The 21,863-nt window shown below is 34.8% G+C and overlaps 1 protein-coding gene across 19 annotated transcripts in view; it reads right to left on the reverse strand.

Moving 5' to 3' along the window:
• The window catches only part of IKZF2 (IKAROS family zinc finger 2), a 149,138-nt gene that overhangs the window by 42,855 nt on the left and 84,420 nt on the right, over positions 1-21,863 (reverse strand). For 14 of the 19 annotated variants that reach the window (XM_036254335.1, XM_036254323.1, XM_036254320.1 and 11 more), the window contains 2 exons: positions 12,260-12,526; positions 5,339-5,506 (listed from right to left, as the gene is read on the reverse strand). In XM_036254335.1, coding sequence (XP_036110228.1) covers positions 5,339-5,506; positions 12,260-12,526 — 435 coding nt within the window. The remainder of the gene's footprint in view (positions 1-5,338; positions 5,507-12,259; positions 12,527-21,863) is intronic. The other 5 variants (XM_036254333.1, XM_036254327.1, XM_036254326.1 and 2 more) reach the window with 2 other exon arrangements.

Below are 21,863 nucleotides of genomic sequence, written 5' to 3' on the forward strand. Positions count from 1 at the left end.
CCAGAAGCTCAAGTGAGTAAGAATATTGAAAAGGATCTCGTATGAATCACCCTGTTCAGCCTGTCCCTTACCATACCCCCGGTGGACCCCTCCCTTCACCAAATCATTACATGGGTGAGGAAAGGACCAGCGTGCTTGAAAAGCTGTGGGTAACTGTCTCCTCTGGGCTGGAGAGAACGATGACAGATGTGCCACAAGGCCTGGGCCCCGATTTCAACGTTCAGGGGTGGGCAGAAGTAGGCGTACAGTTGTTCGTATGGACAAAGACGTGCGGGTCCGGATTATTACAATAGCTTCATTAACTGGTTCCCGTATTCACAGCTCTAAACCTACTTTTGCCCAGCCCCGTATTTTATTTAATCAAAAATATTCAACATGTGGCACTAGCATATTTAGGTGTTTAACAGCCATATGAGGTTAACAGCCACCACATTAGACACCACAGTCATAGAACTATCACCTCTTTCCAGATAGTAACTAAAACTGAAAGACGGTGGGTGGTGATGCCCTCTACATTCCCATTTAAATCATGTTTCTAGGTTAATGTGAGGCCGGATGAATGCAGACTTAATCACCTCATAAATGCCAAAAGCAGATGCCATTTCTATCTGTACCTTCACTGGATCACATTAAAATAGCCCCTGACACCAGGTATGAAGGTATTAACAATTTCTTTTAAAAATAATTCCTTATCAACAAAGATAATCAGAAGCAGTTGGCCTTCACATTACAGGAACAGCATACTTTCGCTATCTTACCTGAAGGTTAGGTCAACTTTCTTCTCTTTGTCATAATATAGTCCAAACAAATCTCGTTCATCTTGACATCCCACAGAACATCAAGCTGGAACATTACATTCATGGTATCATACTGACTGGACTTGAGGAGCAGGAAGCAGTAAATACCTAAGATACCTCGGGAAGGTACACGCCAGAGGCCAGGAGATAACCTCCGAGGAAGTTCAGAAACTTGCGGCACTGGTGAAACGCTAAGGCCAGTGGCCGGGGCAGCTCGAAACGGATCCCCCACAGCAGATGACAGGCCGCTGCACCTTGCATGTTTCATGCTGAAGAAGGAGGCACAGATGCGGTGCCCTCTTTCGATTTTGGAGAAGAAATTCCACATGGGGCAGCTGCTCCGATGCAGGAACCAGACATGCTCGGGGCTGCGGTGCAGGAGGACCGGGGCAAGAAGAGGGCCTGTCGCCTGCCTCTGCTGTGGCGGGAGCTGCCCTATCCCCACGGCTGTAACTCCAGCAATGCAATGATTTTTGAAATTGTCTGTGACTGTAAAACATCTGTCAATGGAGGCATCAGAGTGAAGACTTTTTTTTTTTTTTTTAATTAAAGACATGCGATCTTGTACCAATAATTATTCTCCACTTTAATGGCTTCTCCTAACTTGCTATTGGACTCTGTTTAAGACTGAGAGTACTACTGCACCATGGGACTCCAAATGACTATGTGGCCCAAACTACATAAAATGAACTAGGTGTTATCTGACTCAATAAAACATCGAATAGGTTGTCCACAAGAGCATTTCATAGTTAAATGAACTGGGACCATGCAGATTTGGGAAGCCCAAGTATACTTCATGATCAAGTAGCCCAAGTGTCCCTGACACCAGCTACTACTGCTTCACAATCTCTCCTCAGGCCACTGTGTGGCCTCACTGGGTGTTCTCAGCGGCCAACAAGTGGAGGATGCATCTGTGTGGACCTACTTCATAAATGGATTGGTAGTTGCTATGAGCTGTGACCGCTGTGTTACCTGCACACTGAGGGGGCTGGCCCTGAAATACAGTAGTGAAAGGATATCCCCCAGTAGAATTTCAGACTGTACCCTTTGCATAAGGAGCGATATCTGAGGTAATGATACATGCTATGACCTATAGTCAAGGACTTGGAAGAACAAGACTGGAAAACCGGTGACAGAGATCTGAGAGAGAGTTGTGTGAACGAATCTCAGAATGAGTATGGAGTGTGATGACCTGCCAGTGGGAATTCCCTCCAGAAGGTGCCCACAGGGGAGAAGGCTCTTATAGAGTATCTGACGGGTGACCCAAACCAATTAGACAAGCTATTTTACAAATGTCAGTCAGACTCTTCACCTAGCTACTCTTGTGACTACTCAAGGAAGTGGCCCATGTACAAAGTGACAAGGAGGCAACAGAGATGAAATCTATGTACAGATTCAACAACTTGGCCTTTTCCCTCTCTATACTTGATTTACTCCCACCACTGACAGGTTCACAACTTTCTAATGCCAAAACCCTGATACGGTACCATACCCCAGGGGGTTAACCAGACAATTGGTAGCAGGCAGGTTACAACTTTCACTATGAAGGAGGGAGAAATGTATCCTCTTAGGATATAATAGATATGCAGGATATAGATTTATATCCCCTTCCTTCAATACTTTTGCAAGGTCCTCTATACACGAATTTAACAGAATGCCCTACCAAGTACCATGGTATTTCTTAAAATATTGCCTTCACCCAGGAAACTCATTTTACAGCAAAGGAAATACAGCAATGGACTCAAACCTACATATTTCACTGGTCATACTTCATGTCCCATCACTCAGAATCACCTGGCTAGAGCAGGGGTAAAATGGCCTGCCAGTGGAGAAGTTTGGGAGTATTCTACAGGACATGATAACTGCGTAACGCCATGTCCTCCACAGCTGCGACGCATGAGTCTGAGAACAAAGACGCTGAGCCAGGAGTGGTCGCAATACATCCAATAACTCATGTAAAGAAATTTTACTTCCTGTGCTGAAATCTTGGGATGGGTGGTTTTGGACAATTCAGTGCCCCAAGGGAAGAATGTTTCCACCACGGATCAGAGTTCTGGTACTGTTGTTTTGGATACTGAGACCACTTTGTGGCTATTTGGGGGCATCTCAAGCTCCTGAACTCTGGGGAGAGAAGTCGGCTATTGTTTGGTAATTTTTCCAGATTACTAACATGATCTGGGGTCGTTGCTGTATGATAGGGGCAAATACAACCATGATGGGAGTTCAGGAGATTCACTGGAGCACCCCTTAAGAAAACTTGCCCGATAATCTTGGTTATTAAAAAACTGCCTTAATCCTGCTTATTGTAAAACTGCAGGAATCTGAGAAAGACAAGACCACCAGTACCCTGAACTTCTAGAAATAAGGTTTGGGTCACCCATCGGATAATGAAACCTGGCCAGCCCAGGAGCTAAAAAGAGGGTGAAGGGAAGACAGTTGGTAGTAGAATAGCACTATCATGATCAATGTGAGGTTTCTGACCAGTGAAGCATGGACTTCAGCAGCTTTGTTTCATGTTTATTATGAAAAACATTGGTGATGGCTAATATTTTAGATTACAGTTGGAAGGATGACTAAATTGATATCAGCCCTTGATGATGTGGTAGCTGAATGATAGATACCTCTCTCCCTCATCACTCCATTAAACTCTCTTTAATTAGCCACATCTTACGCTGTTTAGATAGCTGTAAAAACCATGCCTTGATATACCAAACTGCAAAATCAGCATGATTGTAGTTATAGGAACCATGGTGTTCTTTTAGTTTCTTTGATTTTATTTTTTTTTAACCTCAAAGTAGCAATATATTTATATGTAAAATATGCAATTTCACAGAAACAGCTTCAATGTATACACATAAACTTTACAATTACCCAGAACCATGTAAATAGGTTAAGGACCTGGCCTGACCAAAGCTAATGGGAGTGGGCTACTTCTGGAGTGACATCTTTCCCTCCCCTCACTATCACCCACCAACCAGGTGCCTCAGATGGGCCATGCCCAATTTGCATAAATAAGTTAATTGCAGCTGCTCAGTTCAATCTACCACAAAATCCAAGGTGTCCTGACTTGTGAGACACCACCCAAAGGGATAGATCTATTAAAAGAACAAAAAGGAAATCAAGGAAACAGAAATTGTGATGAAGACTGAATGTCTTCCAGAGGTGTCACTGGGCACTGACCCTTCTAAGAATATAGCAATTGCCAGGTAAAGAAACATGTGTACACTAAGCCATAATATCAAAAGGAACACAATTTTATAAAGAATGAAACATGTTTACATTTCTTTTTGTCTCAACTTCATACAATAGATATGTTCATGAAAACCTATGTTTTACATAATCCTTGGTCAACTTGACAACACTTTAATAAGCTAGCTAAAGAAAATAACTCATATCTTAAAAATTTTTCAATAAAGAATAATTTTTATAATAAAAATACCACTTTAAGATAAAGTTTTCATAGCATAATTTCAAAATAAAATATTTATAGTTGGAAATATGTGAATTACTTTGAGTCAGGGAGGAAAGTAAAATATATAAAGTGTGTTGTTTTAATGCTTACATTAATTTCACCTTTCTGTAACTGCCCCAAATTTGAGTTAATATCTAAATAGTTTAACATATTTCACACTCATGTTAAAAAAGCCTTGAAACTTAATGGGAAAAATGTAAAGAAAGATAATACAAGCATTACCTCACAGTCCACAGCACTAAAACAACTTGTCAAAGTAGATGAAAACATCACTTCCATCGTATCTTTATATCAAAATTAAATCTTAATATGTCACCGGGAATAGAAGGAGCACATAAAAGTAGCATGAGAGTATTCTAGATTAATTTTCCACCTTTAACTTCTAGGTTATGGCAATTGATGCTAAAAGTCAAATAAGATTCATTCAGATTTCTAGCCATTTCTTCTCTTTTAAGTACTATATTCTAGCATTAAAAAAAAATCAAACTTTTTCCAGATATTTAATGATAATTTATGAAGCAGAGAAAAGTTTTGAGAACATCCAAAGACTATAGTTTGAGAGATAAAGAAACAAGACTTAAAAGGAAATATAATATACTTTAATAGCCAATTTTCTAATAAGCATATTTTCAAGTTTAAAAATAGCAACATTTGACTTCCTACTGAGATCCCAGCCTGGTTGTTGTAATCGGTCAAAAAAAATAATAATAATAATAATAATAACCACAGCTTTCATCTCCTCTATTGTAACATCAGCAACTGTGATACTTCACATTATCCTGGATTAATCATAATTATTGTGCTAATAATTATAAAATTGAAAAATTTATGTAATAGCTGTTCTCCTAAATAAAATGAGACATGTCAGTTGACAGGGCTCTTCTTTGCCAAGTCTAGAAGGGCCAGCTGCATCTTGCAAGATTGATCAGTTAGTCAATATACACAAGTAAAAATACTGTCTAGGTCATTCCCAGCCATGTTCCAAAGCTGTAAGTTACTGTGTGTTATCAATGGCACTCTCCTGAATCTCCAATGTTAGCTTTCTTCTCAAAGAGCTGCCGACACTTACCAGAGTGGGTCCTGAGGTGTCCTGTGAGGGCGTCCCTTCTCCTACACGCATAGCTACAGAAAGGACATTTGAACGGCTTCTCCCCAGAGTGTAACTTGATGTGTCTCAGAAGATTGCCCTTCTGAGTAAAGGAAGCTCCACACTGGTTACAGTGGAAGGGACGCTCACCTGCCGGAAGGGAAGGAGACGAGAAAAGTCAGGTGGGTGGTGTGCAAGTGACTAACTCTCCATATCCTGTTAACTAGAACCAGTCCTCCGTGCTGGGGACATTTACCTCCCTTCTAAGTCTTCCAAACCCTTACCTCCCTAGAGTTTGCTTTGCAAATACGAAGTCTCAAACTTTAGGTCAAGTGTCATTTCCCCCATCACTTTGCATGTAATATTTCAGTCCTCATAGTGACATAACTAATCAGGCATCTATACTTTCAATTTACAAATGAAATTGAAGCACAAGTATCAAAGTGTCTGATTAGAGTCCCAGAGCTAGTAAGTACTCAACCTGATCATTAATCTTGGTCGGTTTGACTATATCTTGCTCTCTTTATTGTACCATGCTCTCTTTGAAACTAACATACATTTTGAGTTGAAAGGGACCTTTAGTCTAACTCTCTCATTTAGCTGATTTCTTAACAGGGGGCAAGAGAGGTTCAGTGAATGAACCATGTTACAAAGCTCATTACCACAAAATCTCTAAAGATTTTGAGGTCTCTCAGTTCTCCTACTCACCAACAGAAAAAGCTTGGGCAAAATTTTGTATAATCCAAGAAAATTATTCATTCAAACATTTCTTATATACTATCTTTATGCTGTCAAAATCATTTGTTTGATAGGAATCTTTTCTCCTATTACTGATATTGCTATAAAACTGTTTAAGTCATAATTATCAGCTCAGTCTATTGCCATCACCTGGCTGTCACCAAACATAAACACAGGTTGTTGATGATGGAGTAAAATGAACAAGTGGATCAAATTGATAACATTAATCAAATCATGAAGAAAATACTATTATTTTAAGTTTATCTATTTCTAAAGATAGACATGAAACATATAAATTAATATATAAACAGTATAAATATATATTAAAGCTTGAAATTTAGAATAAAAATAAAATTAAAAAACGATTCCCTTTTGGTTAAACTGGACCATTTCTGAATTTGAAGTTAGATAAAGATGACAATTTTAATAGTTAAAAAAATTTTTGAACTGAATTGTCATGTTTCATATCTTTAACTAAAACATAATAATAGTGAATAATCCAACCTCAATATTTTAGGGTTACCTTTAATATATAATGCAAACTCAGTGATTCTTTTAAATTTAAAAAATATAGGAAGCATAAAGAAAAAAAAGAATTGGTCCCTTTCTAGCAGCTGCCACTGAATATTCTATCATATAGATTTGATATAAACACTAAAGAAATTGAAAAATTGATAATGAGTTGTACCTTGAATTCTGTAGTACATGCTGGTTTTGAAATTTATTAAGATTCATACCAAAAAGGTGTAATCTCTATGTGTGTAGCAAGGGTTAAGTTTTTTTCTTAAGAAATCTGGATATCTTATGAGCTAAGTCTACAAAATGTCCTATACTGGAGTATAAGGTTGGAAAAATTATCTGTCACATTAAAGTTGCCTTATATTTGATCTTTAGTTAACTTTTCTGATTCATTTGCTACTACTGACAAGTTAAATCAATGCTAAATGCAGTTTATAAGAGAAATACTTGACCTAAAACTTCTCAAATGCAGTATTTCAAAATATTCAACAATTTAAAATAAATACTTGTTTATTTTATACATACATATGCACACACACATGCACACACGCATATAAACTTAAATAAATTCTCTGACATTTTTCCCCAATGAAGTAGCATTCTACAACATTTTTAAAATCAGGGTTTTATTTTCCACTACCCACCCCTGCCATGGAAATAGTAATAAAAGGAAGGAGGAGGCACTTTCTTCATGAAATTAAATTTCTAGACAGTAGAAAAATAGCAAATTTAAATAATAATTTTCACTCCAAATATTTTATTTTACTTTTGAAATCTGTCTTTGTAGAATTTCCCAAGCAAGTAACAAATCAGTATATAATAACGTTAAAATGAATTAAATTAGGGTGGTGAACAAAAACATCTGAAATGTTTGCCTTTGGAAAATATACCACTAACATGTTAATCAGATTTTCTTGAAGCCTCTCACAATTCAAGTGTTTTAAAATTATGATTTAGAGAACTGAATTTATCATTTAATATAATGCTAATCTAAAAACTAAAAAATAATAAGAATAACTTTTCAAAATAATTTTTAAATTAATCTAATTGAGTTTATCAGACAAATGGCAGAGTAATTTAGCATTTTAAGTTTTTTAAAATTGATTTTGAGAGAGAGAGAAAGGGAGAGGGAGAAAGGGAGAAACATCATGTGAGAGTCAAACATCATGGGCTGCCTCCTGCACTCCCCCTACCAGGGACTGAGCGGGTAACCTGGGCATGTGCCCTGGCCTGGCATCAATCAGCAACCTTTTAGTCCACAGGATGAGACCTAACCAATTGAGCCACACTGGCCAGGGCAGCAATTTAGTTTTTACATTTACAAATATTCTAGACATCATCAGATATTTTTCAATAAGAACTGCTTCTGAATTTATATAATCATTCTTAAAGGGGCAGGAAAAACAAAAGAGGACCTAGGTATATCGGGAAATACTGCCACGTTGCTGAGTGCATAGGCTGAGAGTGGAGGCGCCTGCTATGTTCCCATGGCCGTGGGGAGTGAAGAGGCATCATGGAAGTGAGCGGTCACACTTCCATTTTGGATAAGAGGGAAGAGGCAATGTTAATAATGTACTCTGATTTCAATCAGATGAACCTTTGAAGAATACAGATCTGCTTTACATGAATTGTCTTAATTTTCTTTTTAATTCTTGTATACTAATTCTATGGTTTTACTCTTTTGGGGCTGAAATCTTCTTAACCACTCTTAATGTCTTAATTATGTAAATGGTAATTATTTCCACAACCCTCTATTTTTTTTTTTTTTTGCATGTGTCCCACACTAAATCTAGGTGGAATTACAGTGAAAACCCTGGATAAACTACCGTTGCAGTCAAGGATAAAAACAGAGTTTAACTTAATGAGGTTTTTTTGTTTTTGTTTTTGTTTTTAGTATATGTCCTTATAATACAAGAGGAGTCATATCCAAATCTGTTTAATAACAAATAAAAAATAAGTAGACTGACTAATTTTTTTCTATAAAGCTATCCCTATAAAATGTGAGCAATCCTCTTATTAAATGCTTTGGGATTTTCTTGGAATAGAAATTTACAGAAATATGTGTAAAATGATCTGATAAGTAAGCAAAAGGTTCAGTTAACTACCTGTATTGTCTATGTAACTTGAAATAACCCATCTCAATTATTTCTTTTTTAATAATTTTTTTTTCAATAAATAGACTGAGTCAACAGATTTTTTTTAAGTCGGTTTGGACCCTGTCGGAAAAAAATAATAATGTTCTTCTTCAGATGTAAATAAAAGCAAATTTCAGATATACCCCACAAATTTACTAAAAACATTAATGACATTATAGAGTAATTCAATTAAAAAATCAAAGTAGGCTATTGTGTCTGTGATAACTAATCCTCTCCTGTAAGTGGGTACAAATCCTGGGTTAACAACTCTGGATCCATTCTCATTCTGTTTGTTTTATAACTCAATCTATGAATCTACTCAAGGACCATTTTTAGTTATTCAATGGATGAAGTTATCTATTATTCTTATTATGGAATAAATTGTATTTCAATATTTTATGTATTTTCATAAACATATTCCTAGATCTGTATTTAAATATTCAATTGACATGCAAGTGTACATGCAACAATTTGCTTTGGTGAATCGAAAACAGTGGGTGTTTGTGTGCTGGATAGAACAATAATCCATGAATGTGAAAAATCAGCGCATGGAGACAGGGCCATGGAGCAGAAGGGCTCCACAAAGCTTTGGTGTACAAAGTACTGTGCTGAAAGCTTGAAGTTACAAAGATGAGAGTACTCTCCATCAAAGAGGGGCACAATTAAGGATATTCTGTATTTATAATGTTTACGTCAATTCGAGTTTATGCATAAATTGATTTACTGCCCCTACTTCTTTTCTCCTCTCTATTCTCAATGAAGAGTGCCTGGTGTATCCGATGAAAATATTACCTGATTACCTACTACAGTAGCAACAGCAAAGAAATAACACCAACCCATAAATAAAATACTGGAATTGGCACTTTAGTAGAGTTTGAAAGGGAAAGAAGAAGTGAATTGGATGTGATACTCCATATCATTTACTGAACTGGGTACTTGTGTATCTTTTTTCACAATCAATTTTATATTAGATATTTTATGAGCTAAAAATACATATGTTTCCCAAAGGATTTATAAAGATTTAAGATAGTGCATTTTATACTAGTTCTAAATAACTGGTGAGAGGAGGAAGTTCTAAAATGAACACCATAGTTCATGGTATTAAGGAGAAAACATCTGATGACTGACTAGATTCTGACTGCATTTTTTTTCAATCTAGTTTAAATTGAAGAAATACAAGAAGACATTCTATTCTAGTATTAAAATGGAGTAGAAAAGGTCATGACCCACTCAGATGTATAAACTGGGTCAGCAGAAATACTTACAGAAATAGCTAATTTAAAATATATCGCAATTTCAAGGTCAACAAAGTGGTAGGTATGCCCTGCTCCTCTTTGAATGACTATTACTTTAACAACACTTTCCATAGCTGAGGAAAGTGTAAGAATTTTTACAATACTCAAATAAACATTCATTAACAGTAAAAGTTCATACAGTTGCAAAAGTACTTTAAATGGTTTATTTAGTCCATTCTCCTTGCTTTTACTAGCTGAGTGAATCTCATAATTCTAGGACTTGTGGAAATCTGTATAATCATTTAGAAACATTTCCCATGTCAGTGAGAAAATTTTAGAATCAAAATAACCCAAGTCTACTACAGTAGTAAATATTAAATGGACAGCAGAATAGGTATGTAATTATTACTGCTTACAAAGCAACAATCCTCATGGAAATCACTGCAGACAGTGCAACATTGATTGACCTAAATTTTCAAGAGAGCATACTCTTTGAATTTTCTTAACTCAGAGCACAAAAGGTTTATTAAAATTTTACAAAAATTGTTTTTAGCACATTTTTCAGCTTTAAAATGAATACTATAGGCAATTCAACTGAAAAGGCACTAGACTAATTTTGTTTTGTTTGTATTGTTGATAGCTGGCAGAGTTAGAAATCTGGATGAACATCTTCTTCCTCAACATAATCAGAGATAATATATTATAACTTTGTACAACTCTTCTTTTAGAACTGCAGTTAGAATTATTTCATGAGCATGGGAGAAAAGTAGACTCATTCTCTTACAGTCTTTTCCTTTTTCATCTTATCAAATATGATATCCAAGCTCGATCTTTTAACTTTTCCATGAGACATTTTATAAAATGAAAGGAAGAGAACATTTTCACTAATAACATAAATATTACTATAAAATTTTTAATCTAGATATTTTAAAATATAAGGCTATTTAAATGGAAATTCAAAACTAAACAAAAATGTAGAAATGTTACTGCTTGTATGGTTGGAATAGTTTTAAATCCTTATAAAGTTGACAATATTGATTAAAATAACACTGATTTTACCATACAATTTCTTACTATAATTTTTTAAATGTCAGCCTTATAATGATTCTTCATCATAAAATGTAGGTATATTGATATACCAAGCACTGTATATTTGAACAAAACCACTCTGGGCATCATAAAACCTTGGCTCTAGCCTCATAATGCCCTTAACCTCATAAGGGATAATGCATCAATCATGACTGCTTTGGGCTTCAGTTTCTTCCTGAGTAAATGAGAGGGGTAGACTAAAAACTTCATTGTACCTTGTATCTCTCATGTTTGAAGCACCTACGAATCATTTACAAATCAATATTTTAAATACATTTATTATAATTTATTTCTCTTCCAGTAGAGTGTCATATTTTAAAGTTCTGGGTATATTAGTTATCGGTATTTTGCTAAATACTACTACTTTGCATTATGCTTAAAATTAGCGTCATTTTTAAATCAATTTTCATATGAACTTGAAACCTTTTTTAGGAGTCAACTATCTGCCACAATCACATTTCTGATTTTTTTTCCCCCAAAGGACTTGAAGAGATTTAAATAAGGCCTTTTCATTCGGCTGGTTTTTCACATCACTCAAATATCTAAAAATATATATTAAATCAATCTGAGGTCTCTTCTCACCCTATTTCACGATTACAGATCCCTACCTGTACACCCACCACTCTGTTATACCGCACCCTACACACCTTACAAAAAATTACATGAAGTTGATGAAATCCTCAAACTGGGGAAAATAAACATCTGCCTGCTACAGAGATTCATGGTAGGTAAAGACTGTTTGGAAATTGTATTCCAAGAAATTAACTAGGTAAGGAGAAAATGATCTGCCCCTATATAAATGCATGAGTACCATTTTAGAGTATAAACTCTTAGCTAGCAAACTATATTACCTGCCCATGGGTATGGTAAAATATGTATAGAAATACAAAAGGATTAAGTTACACAATGAAATTCTCCTCTACCTTTTGAACCCTTATCATATTATTGCTATATTAAGAACTGTGGAAACTGAATCCCAAACTTCTTTTCTGATATGCTATTCAGATTTGAAGGCTGGAAGTCAAGACCCAGGCTACTCTGCTTTTCAGCAATCCAATACTAGCAGAATTCTGAAAAGGTAGTTTCACCATTGCCACCCCTGAATGAAAAGGAAAAAGAATAGATGTCAGGTAATATCAACATCAGATGTCACAGGCAGTCATCAGGTTATTCTTTCAGCTGCTTACCAGTGTGACTCCTTTTATGTACCATAAGCACATTGGGCCCAATGCAAACCATGCCACAGACGTCACATTTCAGTTTACCATTCGGAAGCCGGATTCCTCCCTCGCCTTGAAGCTCCTGGACTTTCCTGTTGTCAGCCACCTCGCTGCTCTCAATTAGGGGTTCTTCTAGGCTGCTACCCTCATCATGGCCCCTGATCTCGTCTTCGCGGCTCAGGGGTTTCCTGTCACACTCTTCATCACTCTGCATTTCTAGCTTTACTGAATTTGCTGTAATTTAAAAAGAAGTAAGAAGATATTTTAAATGCATGTTATGTGGCGTTACCTAAATCTCTCTTCACCTCCTGCCATTCTGTTAACATGGCTGGAAATGCGGCGTTATTCACCACTGCAATGTCAACACATACTGCACTCTATGATATTTAAGTAAAGCTTGGACATGAACGTGAAGACGGCCCAGGAAAGCTCTAAGAGACCAGAATGACACTTCATTCGTGTACACATTCTTTCTTTTCTTAAAATTAAATTTATTGGGGTGACATCGGTTAATGAGATTATACAGATTTCAAGTGTATGGTTCTATGATACATCATCTGTATATTGCGTTATGTGTCTACCATCCAAAGTCAAATCTTCTTCTGTCACTATATATTGGACCCCCTTGACCCTTTACTACTCCAACACCGCCCCTCTTCCCTCTGGAAACCACCATCCTATTGTCTGTGTCTATCAGTTTCCATTCGTTTACTGTTCTTGTTTGTTCATTTGTTGCTTTCAGTTTTATATCCCACATATGAGTGAAATCAGTTATATACTTTTAAAGCAAGTCTCTAAATAATTCTGATATTGGCTTTTCAGTTTGTCATTAAGGCTACTGAGACTGAGGTAGGATTATGGAAGAGACAAGATTTGATATTGATAAATCCACTGAGCCTTATCTTTTCTTACTTTAACAATCATTTTACACACACACACACACACACACACACACACACACCCCTCACAGTCTGTGTTTCACATAGAGAATTTGTGTTTAGTAAACCTGCTCTGAACTGAGCAAGAGAAATAACACAGGATACTAGTGCAGTAAATGTGTTAGACATATGAAGGCACACTGTCAAGGCCAATATCCTAAAAGCAGACTAAACACATACATTCAGTTAAGAGCGGTATAAATGTAGAGCAGAGTACACAGACCTCACATGCTCTTAAGCTACTCTGCTTTCTTTTCCTATATGAGAAATGTTCTTCAGAGTATTTCAACTTGAACATGTGCACACGGAAAAGCAATGAATGACAGGGATGGCGCAGCCTGCATGCACGTACTTGTGACTGTTAAGAAACTGACTGCCTTCTGTTTGCTGTTTTTGGATCATCCTACAGAAAAGTTGGAATTTTGTTAGCACAGCCCTCATTCTGGATGCTGACAGAGTCTTCTCACAAAGCAGAAGCACGTTTTAAATCAATGCCAGTTATGTATCTAGTAATCTTGAAAATTTCTTAAGAAATCATATCAATGTTACTGAGCAAAACAATTTATTTGGCATTACTTGAACAGAAGAAATATTTTCATAAAAAAGAAGTTTTTCGCACCACCACTGTTTTCTTAGAGAAAGCACACATTCTGTGATTTGTCATTAGTACTTATGGGTAGTGCTACCAAAATGGCTCTTCCCTTGTTCCCTCCATGGAACTCCCCCACCAACTAGAACACGGATCTAGACTGGCTTTGACATTTACTACCAGTATAATCTTGAACTAATCATTTAACCTCTGAGTCTTAAGTCTTTCATTTGCAGAGAAGAGATGAATTCAGACTACAGAATGAAGTTTGAACAGAATAGTTTAGCTATTCAGACCGAGGGTCCCGGAACCTGGATTTGAACACTAGCAATACTACTGAGTACAAGCAGCTGTCACCTTCTGAAAGTTAATGAGTTCTCTTCGTCCTCTATCAAGATGGGGATGATAATGATGGTGCTCACTTCACAGAGCTGATGTAAGCATTCAACGAGGAAATATTAAAAATGGGCTTGGCTGTTACTTTTCTCTGGACACACAGCACTCTAGTCCATAAGGTCTTTGTGCAGATTAATTAATTTATAGGATGTAAAACCACTCTGAGATCTAAAAGGGATATATAGCCTTTCTATCCCCATCTCCAATAGAACAGCAACTACACTGAGTTTTACCCTATTCACAAATTAGTACTGCTCTACTAATTTTTCAGAAGAGTAGGGACAGTATTTTATCCATCTTAATATCCCCAACAAAATCTAGAAATTTGTGGCATAGGTATTCCAGGCAATATTCAGTTAGGTGTTTTACTTAATTCTTTTTAAAAATCTTTTTTTAAACTTGTTTTATATGTTCAAAGAATCTATGAACATAGCAAAGAAAAATTAATCAACATAAAGCGTGAAAAACGAAGTCTTTTTCTACCCATAGTTTCTACCCTCAGTTCCAGTCTCAAACGCAACCATTATCTTCATTGTCTAGTTCAGTATTGTGTGTGTACATGTGTGTACATATATACAGTCTCTTTCTTACAAAAATTGGACTGTGTAATTCACCTTACTTCAAGCTTGCTTTCTTCATTTAAAAATATCTGTTTAATGTTTTCCATTATTAGTACTCAGAAAGCTATATTGTTCTTTTTTAATACCTACATGAATTCCAGTTTACAAATGTATTGTAATTTACTCATCTAAGTTCTGTCAATAGAAATTTAAAATGATTTCTTATTAACTGCTATTATAGACATTATTGTATAATACCACAAAGAAATAACAATCTGATAAATAATAATTGGTATTTTTCTCTAGTATTTAATCTGCTTTTTTATTATGAGTTATGTTGTGTATCATCTTTATGTTTAAATTTGTTTTTTTTTTTATTTTTTTTGTTTTTTTTTATCCTCACCCGAGGATATTTTTCCATTTTTTTTTTGTACAGATAGAGTGGGAGGGAGAGAGAGGAAGGAAGGGAGAGAGAGAGAAACATCGACGTGAAGGGACACATCGAGTGGCTGCCACCCGCACAACCAACCAGGGCCGGGGACAAACTGCAACCGAAGTACATGCCCTTAGCGGGAACCGAACCCGGGTCTCTAACCACTGAGCCAAACTGGCCAGGGCTAAATTTGTTTTTTTTTTAAACTATCAAAGTTCTTTGCCCATTTTTCTAAGTTGTCAGTCTTAGCTCACTGTATTTAAGTGCTTTATATACTAAGGAACTTAGCTCAGTTTGATATGTCTAGAAAATATTTTGGTTTATCTTTTTATTCAAGGGTATATTTTAACATGCATGCTAATTATAAATTTTTAATTTTTTAATGCTTCAATCATGGCTTCTGGATTTAATAAGTTTTTTCATTCTCCAAGAAATTCTTCTATGATATTTTTTTTCTGGGAAGGAATATTTTTCTGATCAGTGTATAACATTATTTGGTTACCATATATAATCCAATGTTTCACTCATAATTGTCATTTGAAGAAAAAATTGAGAGCAAAACAAATAAAAAGTATGATTTTATATATGAGCAAATTGTCCCATACATTTATTTTAAGTGATGTACTAAAAACTACAAACTTCACAACTGTCATCATTTATATTTCTGACCTAGACAACATCTGATAAGATGTATCTGACTGGGATTTGAACCCACAACTGTTTGATGTATGGGATGACACTAAAACCAACTGAGTGACCCAGCCAGGGCTGCAACCTATTTTTATATATACATATCATATATTAAAATTTCCATATATGGTGGCCTATGTACTAACAAAATCCCATCCTAATTAATTTTTAACCCATCTCACTAAAATTAGGTTGAAATTATAAGATAAAGAACAATTAATTAAACAAAGTAGTCTTTAAATGTTAACAGTGAAATAGAAAAGAATTTTACCTACTCAAAGAACATAAATTCTGGTAGAATTTATTTTCAATGTTTAAGATGTTTCTAATTCATGCAGAACACCTATATTTTAAATCATTAATGATTAAACTCAAGTGCTTGGTAAACAAGTATACTCTAAATTATACTTTATATATTACACAAGAGTTGTATTATGATTATTTGTAGCTATACTATATAAAGCTGTTATAATTATAAATCACTATTTAATCATTAAGTATATTAGTTATCAAACATATGAAATTAAATTCTCATTCTTCATTATATATATATTTTTTTACAACTTGGTAACAAGAAGACATTTTCATAAATGTGCTCATGTCTATAAAGATGAGAACTTGTTAGTGTAGTGAAATCAAATATTGTTATTATAAATCTCAATCCTAACAGTTATTTTTAAGCTGTTTCCTTGATATGAAATAAAAAAATTCAGGCATATCTGTGGAAATTTATAATTATTATGTACTGTCAAGCAATACATCTTAATAAAAACAATATTTTGTCAGGACAAATTATTAGAGTAAAAAGGGAATACAAAATAAGCTTCAATTAATTATCAATTTGTTATTCTAGTATGTATTTAAATATTACCAATGATAAATAATGATATTTAATAGAGGTATCTTTTCTCTTAACTTAAATATCTTAACTTTAAAACAAAAAATCACTAATGTTACAGCATTAATGATCAAGAAGATATTAACTAATTATTATATTGATTTTTTTAGTAAACTCAGCTTTGTGAACAAATTGAAAGGAAAATAATAATTAATAGAAAAATATTTATGATCAATTTTACATAGAAAAAGCTTTAAATATATTTCAGGATAAAAAGTTTGACATATGTATTTATTAAAAAAATTTGCTTCTTGACAAAAACACACTTATGAATTAAAGTTTTTCCCCTCTCCTTTTGCTTACAAAATACTATTCTTGAACATTAGAATATAGCTTAAGATTCTATAAAAACATGTAGTTTAATTACTTCCATTTACAAATGATCACACCAATGCTAAGAGGTAAACAGACTTAGGAGCTCTTGTTATGAATGACTCTCATATTTTCAATCTCAAAGTTTCTTCAATAACCATACTGGGTTCTAACACTCAAAGGCTTCATAATTATCACAGTTTCAAGATACATAATACTGAATGGATTAAGTTACACTAAATTTGTCTTTAATTCACTAATGTGGTATTAAATAAAGTGATATCAAAATAAAGGTATTTATTTGCACAGGCAAACAAATAGAGATCATTGTAAAAAAAAAAAAAAAAAAAGTGTGTGTGTGTGTGTGTGTGTATAAAACCAAATGGTAAAGAACTATTTTGTGAAGCTGTTTAAAATAAATTACTTTGATTCAGTCTATATCTTAATTAAAATTTTCTTCACCACTATACTTTAAAAATTTTTTTAATAATTTAAAACCCAAATGTACAAAATGTATACTATTTAAAAATAAAATGTACAATGTTGTTACATACACTCATATACCTCACACTCATAGAAATCATCCACCTCAATGAATAAGAAACAAAGACCAAAATTGAATTTGCTTAATAAATATTGGCTGGCTCAGTGATTTTTAAAGTCGCTGCTTGTCTGATACTTTGTGTTAAGTGATTCTGAAGGTTTAAGACAAAAAAGCTGAAGATTATTAACTTAAATAAGAAACCATTATTAACAGGATAGTATGTACTCAGATAAAGGTCCTAACAGAGTTCATAAATAAGAACAGTATGGAAAATATTTTAATACTATATATAATTTGGCTACATAATAAATTCATTGACCTGAACAGTACCTAAAAGTTAAACAGCTTTTCCTTAAAAATTGGGCATTTACTCCTTTTACTCCGTATTTTTGCCAAGTTACCCACCTAGGTGATACAGCAAAGATTTTGCAATGTCTGGCTAATGATGTCTTCAACTAATGAAATTCTTAACTTTAAGATTTTGGAGGAAAATATTTTTATATTCATAATAAAATATAGTCACTTAATTATGAGTGATCAAATTGAAGAAATATGCTCAAGCCTCATCCTTAGCATTTGGTTTTCATAGATAACCCTATGATTTTTAAATGTCAAGTTTTGGAAATATCATAGAGACCAGATTCTAAAATATTATCATTAAAATATTTCTAAATATCGAAATTAAACTTTTTGCAACTTAAAACTTTATTTTTAGGATGAGTTGATCCTATTAACTAACCCATGATAGACTATTCAAATATCCTAGCCAGGAAAATAATACAAAGGTATTATGATTTGTTTGCTGTATTTGAAAAGATGCAATATTGATTGATCAAATAGAACATTAAAAAAAAAGCTTTCTAGATGAAATACCATCAAATTAGTGATTTATTTCTGTTTAGTTTTCAATTTTTTTTTTCATTTTAAAGGAAGAGAATACTATGAGAATTTTATTAATAAAATATTTGTTTCACAGTATTGAAAAAGATAACTAAAATATCATTCTTTACTTACTAAATTGGGGGAAAAAAATCTTTCAGGTATGATGTTTAAATGGATTTTATATGCTTGGTTCCATTGTGTGATAATTCAAAATGACACTTAAAGGTAGTTATTACTTACAAGCATCAATTTCTCCCTGTCTATGCCAGGTACTTAAAATGGTGTTATACACACTAATTGAATCGATATGTGTATCTAATAATTGGTTGAAGTTGCTTCTGAGCTCATATATCTTTCTCTCACTTAAACTTTTGAAACAGAAACACTACACATGATTAACTCCATGTTAACAGCCAGCAGCTGTTAAAATAATGTGTTAGAAAAACAAACTGCTTTCAAAACTCTTATTTACTAAGAACTTACCAACAGTCTAAACAATTAAAGTAAAAGCATCACAACAAAAAGTGTTTTAAGGTATGTGCAGCTTTTTTAAATGTCCTCAACAAAATTTCACACAATATAAAACCTTTATTTAACTATGAATAAATAAATGGGTAAGTCTTACGAAATGGCTCCCTCACAACATCCTTCAAGTATTCATCTTATAAATGGCTGGACAAGTCCAGACATTGGCTGTCACGGAACTGCAGCTGAGCCACTGTGGGTAGCATTCTGCGTCTGCACATCACGTCACGTCACTCATTTTCTCCCTCTCCGCTCTCTTCTCTCTCCCATATAGTTAGTTATATATTTTTAAAGCCCCTTAAAGAGCTAGATTAAGACAGTGCTGATTTCTGAAATACTGTTATTCTTCTGCGAATAGTGTGGTAGAAAGTCACCCTGTACCTGAAGGCAAGAAACCAGGGTCTTTACCTCTTCTTCTACCACTTAACTCACTGAGGAACTTTGGGAAATTTATTTCGACTTAGTCAACTTCATTATCTGAAATACGGAGAATACACTTATGTTCCTAAAAATATTAGGTTAGATAAAATAGTCTCTTTACACTAAGGATTTAGGATCCTAATAATAATGATGATAATAATAGAAAATTGCAACTTTTATTATATTTTATTTAAAAATATTTTTTTCTTTATTGATTTGAGAGAGAGAGGAAGTGAGAGGGGGAGAGAGAGAGAAACATCGATGAGAAAGAACATCGACTGGCCGTCTCCTGCATGCCCCACACGGGGGATTGGGCCCACAACTTGGGCATGTGTCCTGACTGGGAATCAAACCAGCGACCTCTTGGTGCATGAGTCGATGCTCAACCACTGAGCCACACAGGCTGGACTTTATTATATTTTTTATAATTAAAAAAGACATATGCTGTCTCATTTGTTGGGCAGTCATAGATAAACAAAGACAGGCATGGATGTTAAGTGACATTCTCAAGGACACAATGTTAGTAAATGTGAGACTAATAGCAACTCAAGATCTGCCTCTTAGCCTAGCTATGACATGATACTGGCTCTCCAATTAAACAAGTAACTAATATTAGTTCTATAGTTAGGACAAATATCAGTCATAGGTGAAGAGATCTCTCAGATGCTACAAAGCTATATCAATCAGTTGAAGAGGATACTAGGAATTTAAGTCCACAAAGGTCAGACAGAAGAAAGATACTATAAGTTTCCATAGACTGACCTACTGAATTAACACTTTCTGTTAAGTCTGGAATGCATATACCCACTCAAAACAACTACCTCTTAATTTTTCTTTGGATAATAGAAAAATTATCTTTTCTTAAGGAAGGGACAGATCCATGTGGTACAATTAGTTCCTAAAGAACAGCTCAATAGTCAATCCTCTCCCCGCCCCCCACTTTTTCCATGTCCCTTCTACGACTTACCCGTGATGGGTAAAGACTGCTCTTTGAGGAATAAGTCAATATAATCCATTTTAATCTCTAAACAAACACATTATGAAGGATGGCACTCTAGAACTTCCTTTGTGGTCAACTTTGACAGTCTTATATCAATTATTATTATAAAGATAAATCATAACTATGAGCAGCTCACATAGCATTTCACTTGCATTTAAAGAGATCTTCACAACAAAATAAATACAAAAAATGTCCTTTCTACCTCCTTAAATAAAAGTAAAACAAAGGCGGGCAAGACATTTGACTCCCTGATGGTCACCCACAATATATGAAACCTTATATAGCATGCTCATCAGCAGATGCAAATTCACTGACCAGCACAGCATAGAACAAGAATGATGTTTCTATTTTTTTTGGCAGACAAACTTCATGAGAAATGTGCAATGTGGAGAAAATAAGCCTAGTTTAAATAGAAATGCCACAGGCAAACAATAGTCTATCCCTTTTTTCATCTTTTAAATGAATGATCTGCCAAGTCCTAAAGATCAATATCTACCATGTCTTCCATATCCAACTCTTTTCTAGCACCTTCACAGGCAACGCACAATTTCAACAGCTTTCTAACTAGTCCTTTCCTTTGGTCTTTTGCCACACTCCACTCCTCCAATTCATCCTATGTTCAGTTGTTACATCAATCTTCCTAAAGCAAATCTCCTATTACTTTTTTCTTTTTTTTCTAAAACACATCTTGAATGACTGCCTGCTTTCAACAACTTAAATACAAAGGTCTTGGTGTGGAATTTAAGGTCATTCACAGCACAGCCCCATCATACCCCCTGGCTGTGTGTCCTATCAGTCCCTTGTTATTCATACCTTTTCCAGTCATCTTCTCCTTCTTCCTGGAACTCATCCTGTACATCTCTGCTTACTTATGTTCCCTGGCTCCTGTCATTATTTACTGGAATCCTTCCTCTGTTTCTATCACCATCAGCATACTGTTCAAGGTAGCTTATCTGCTACCTTTTTTTCATGAAGTGTTGCCTGAACATGGACACACTGCAGTGATTTTTATCAGTGTATTTGCCCTAACTCAAGACTCCCTACAGTGTACGGTCCTTACTCCCTGTAGTGGAAGATCCTTGAATGGAAATGTCTTTATGCAGTTTTAAAACTATCTCACCTTTACATGCCCTAGGTGCTCAATATATGTTTGTTGAACTGCTGTTGCTGATTTTCTGTGCGTTGCCTGACATAATCATGATGGACACTCTGTGAGGCAAATATTGTCCTCGTTTTACAGATGAGAAAACTAAACTTCAGAATGGTGACACCGATTACATATCCAAGTCACATTTCTATTCAAAGCCAGATCTAAGGCTGGAACCCAGAACTAACTGATGACCAAATTCTTGCTACCCTCTCTTTGCCACCAAAAGCAAAGCAG

Source organism: Molossus molossus, unplaced genomic scaffold (assembly GCF_014108415.1).
Source record: "Molossus molossus isolate mMolMol1 unplaced genomic scaffold, mMolMol1.p scaffold_m16_p_11, whole genome shotgun sequence".
Lineage (NCBI taxonomy): Eukaryota > Metazoa > Chordata > Mammalia > Chiroptera > Molossidae > Molossus > Molossus molossus.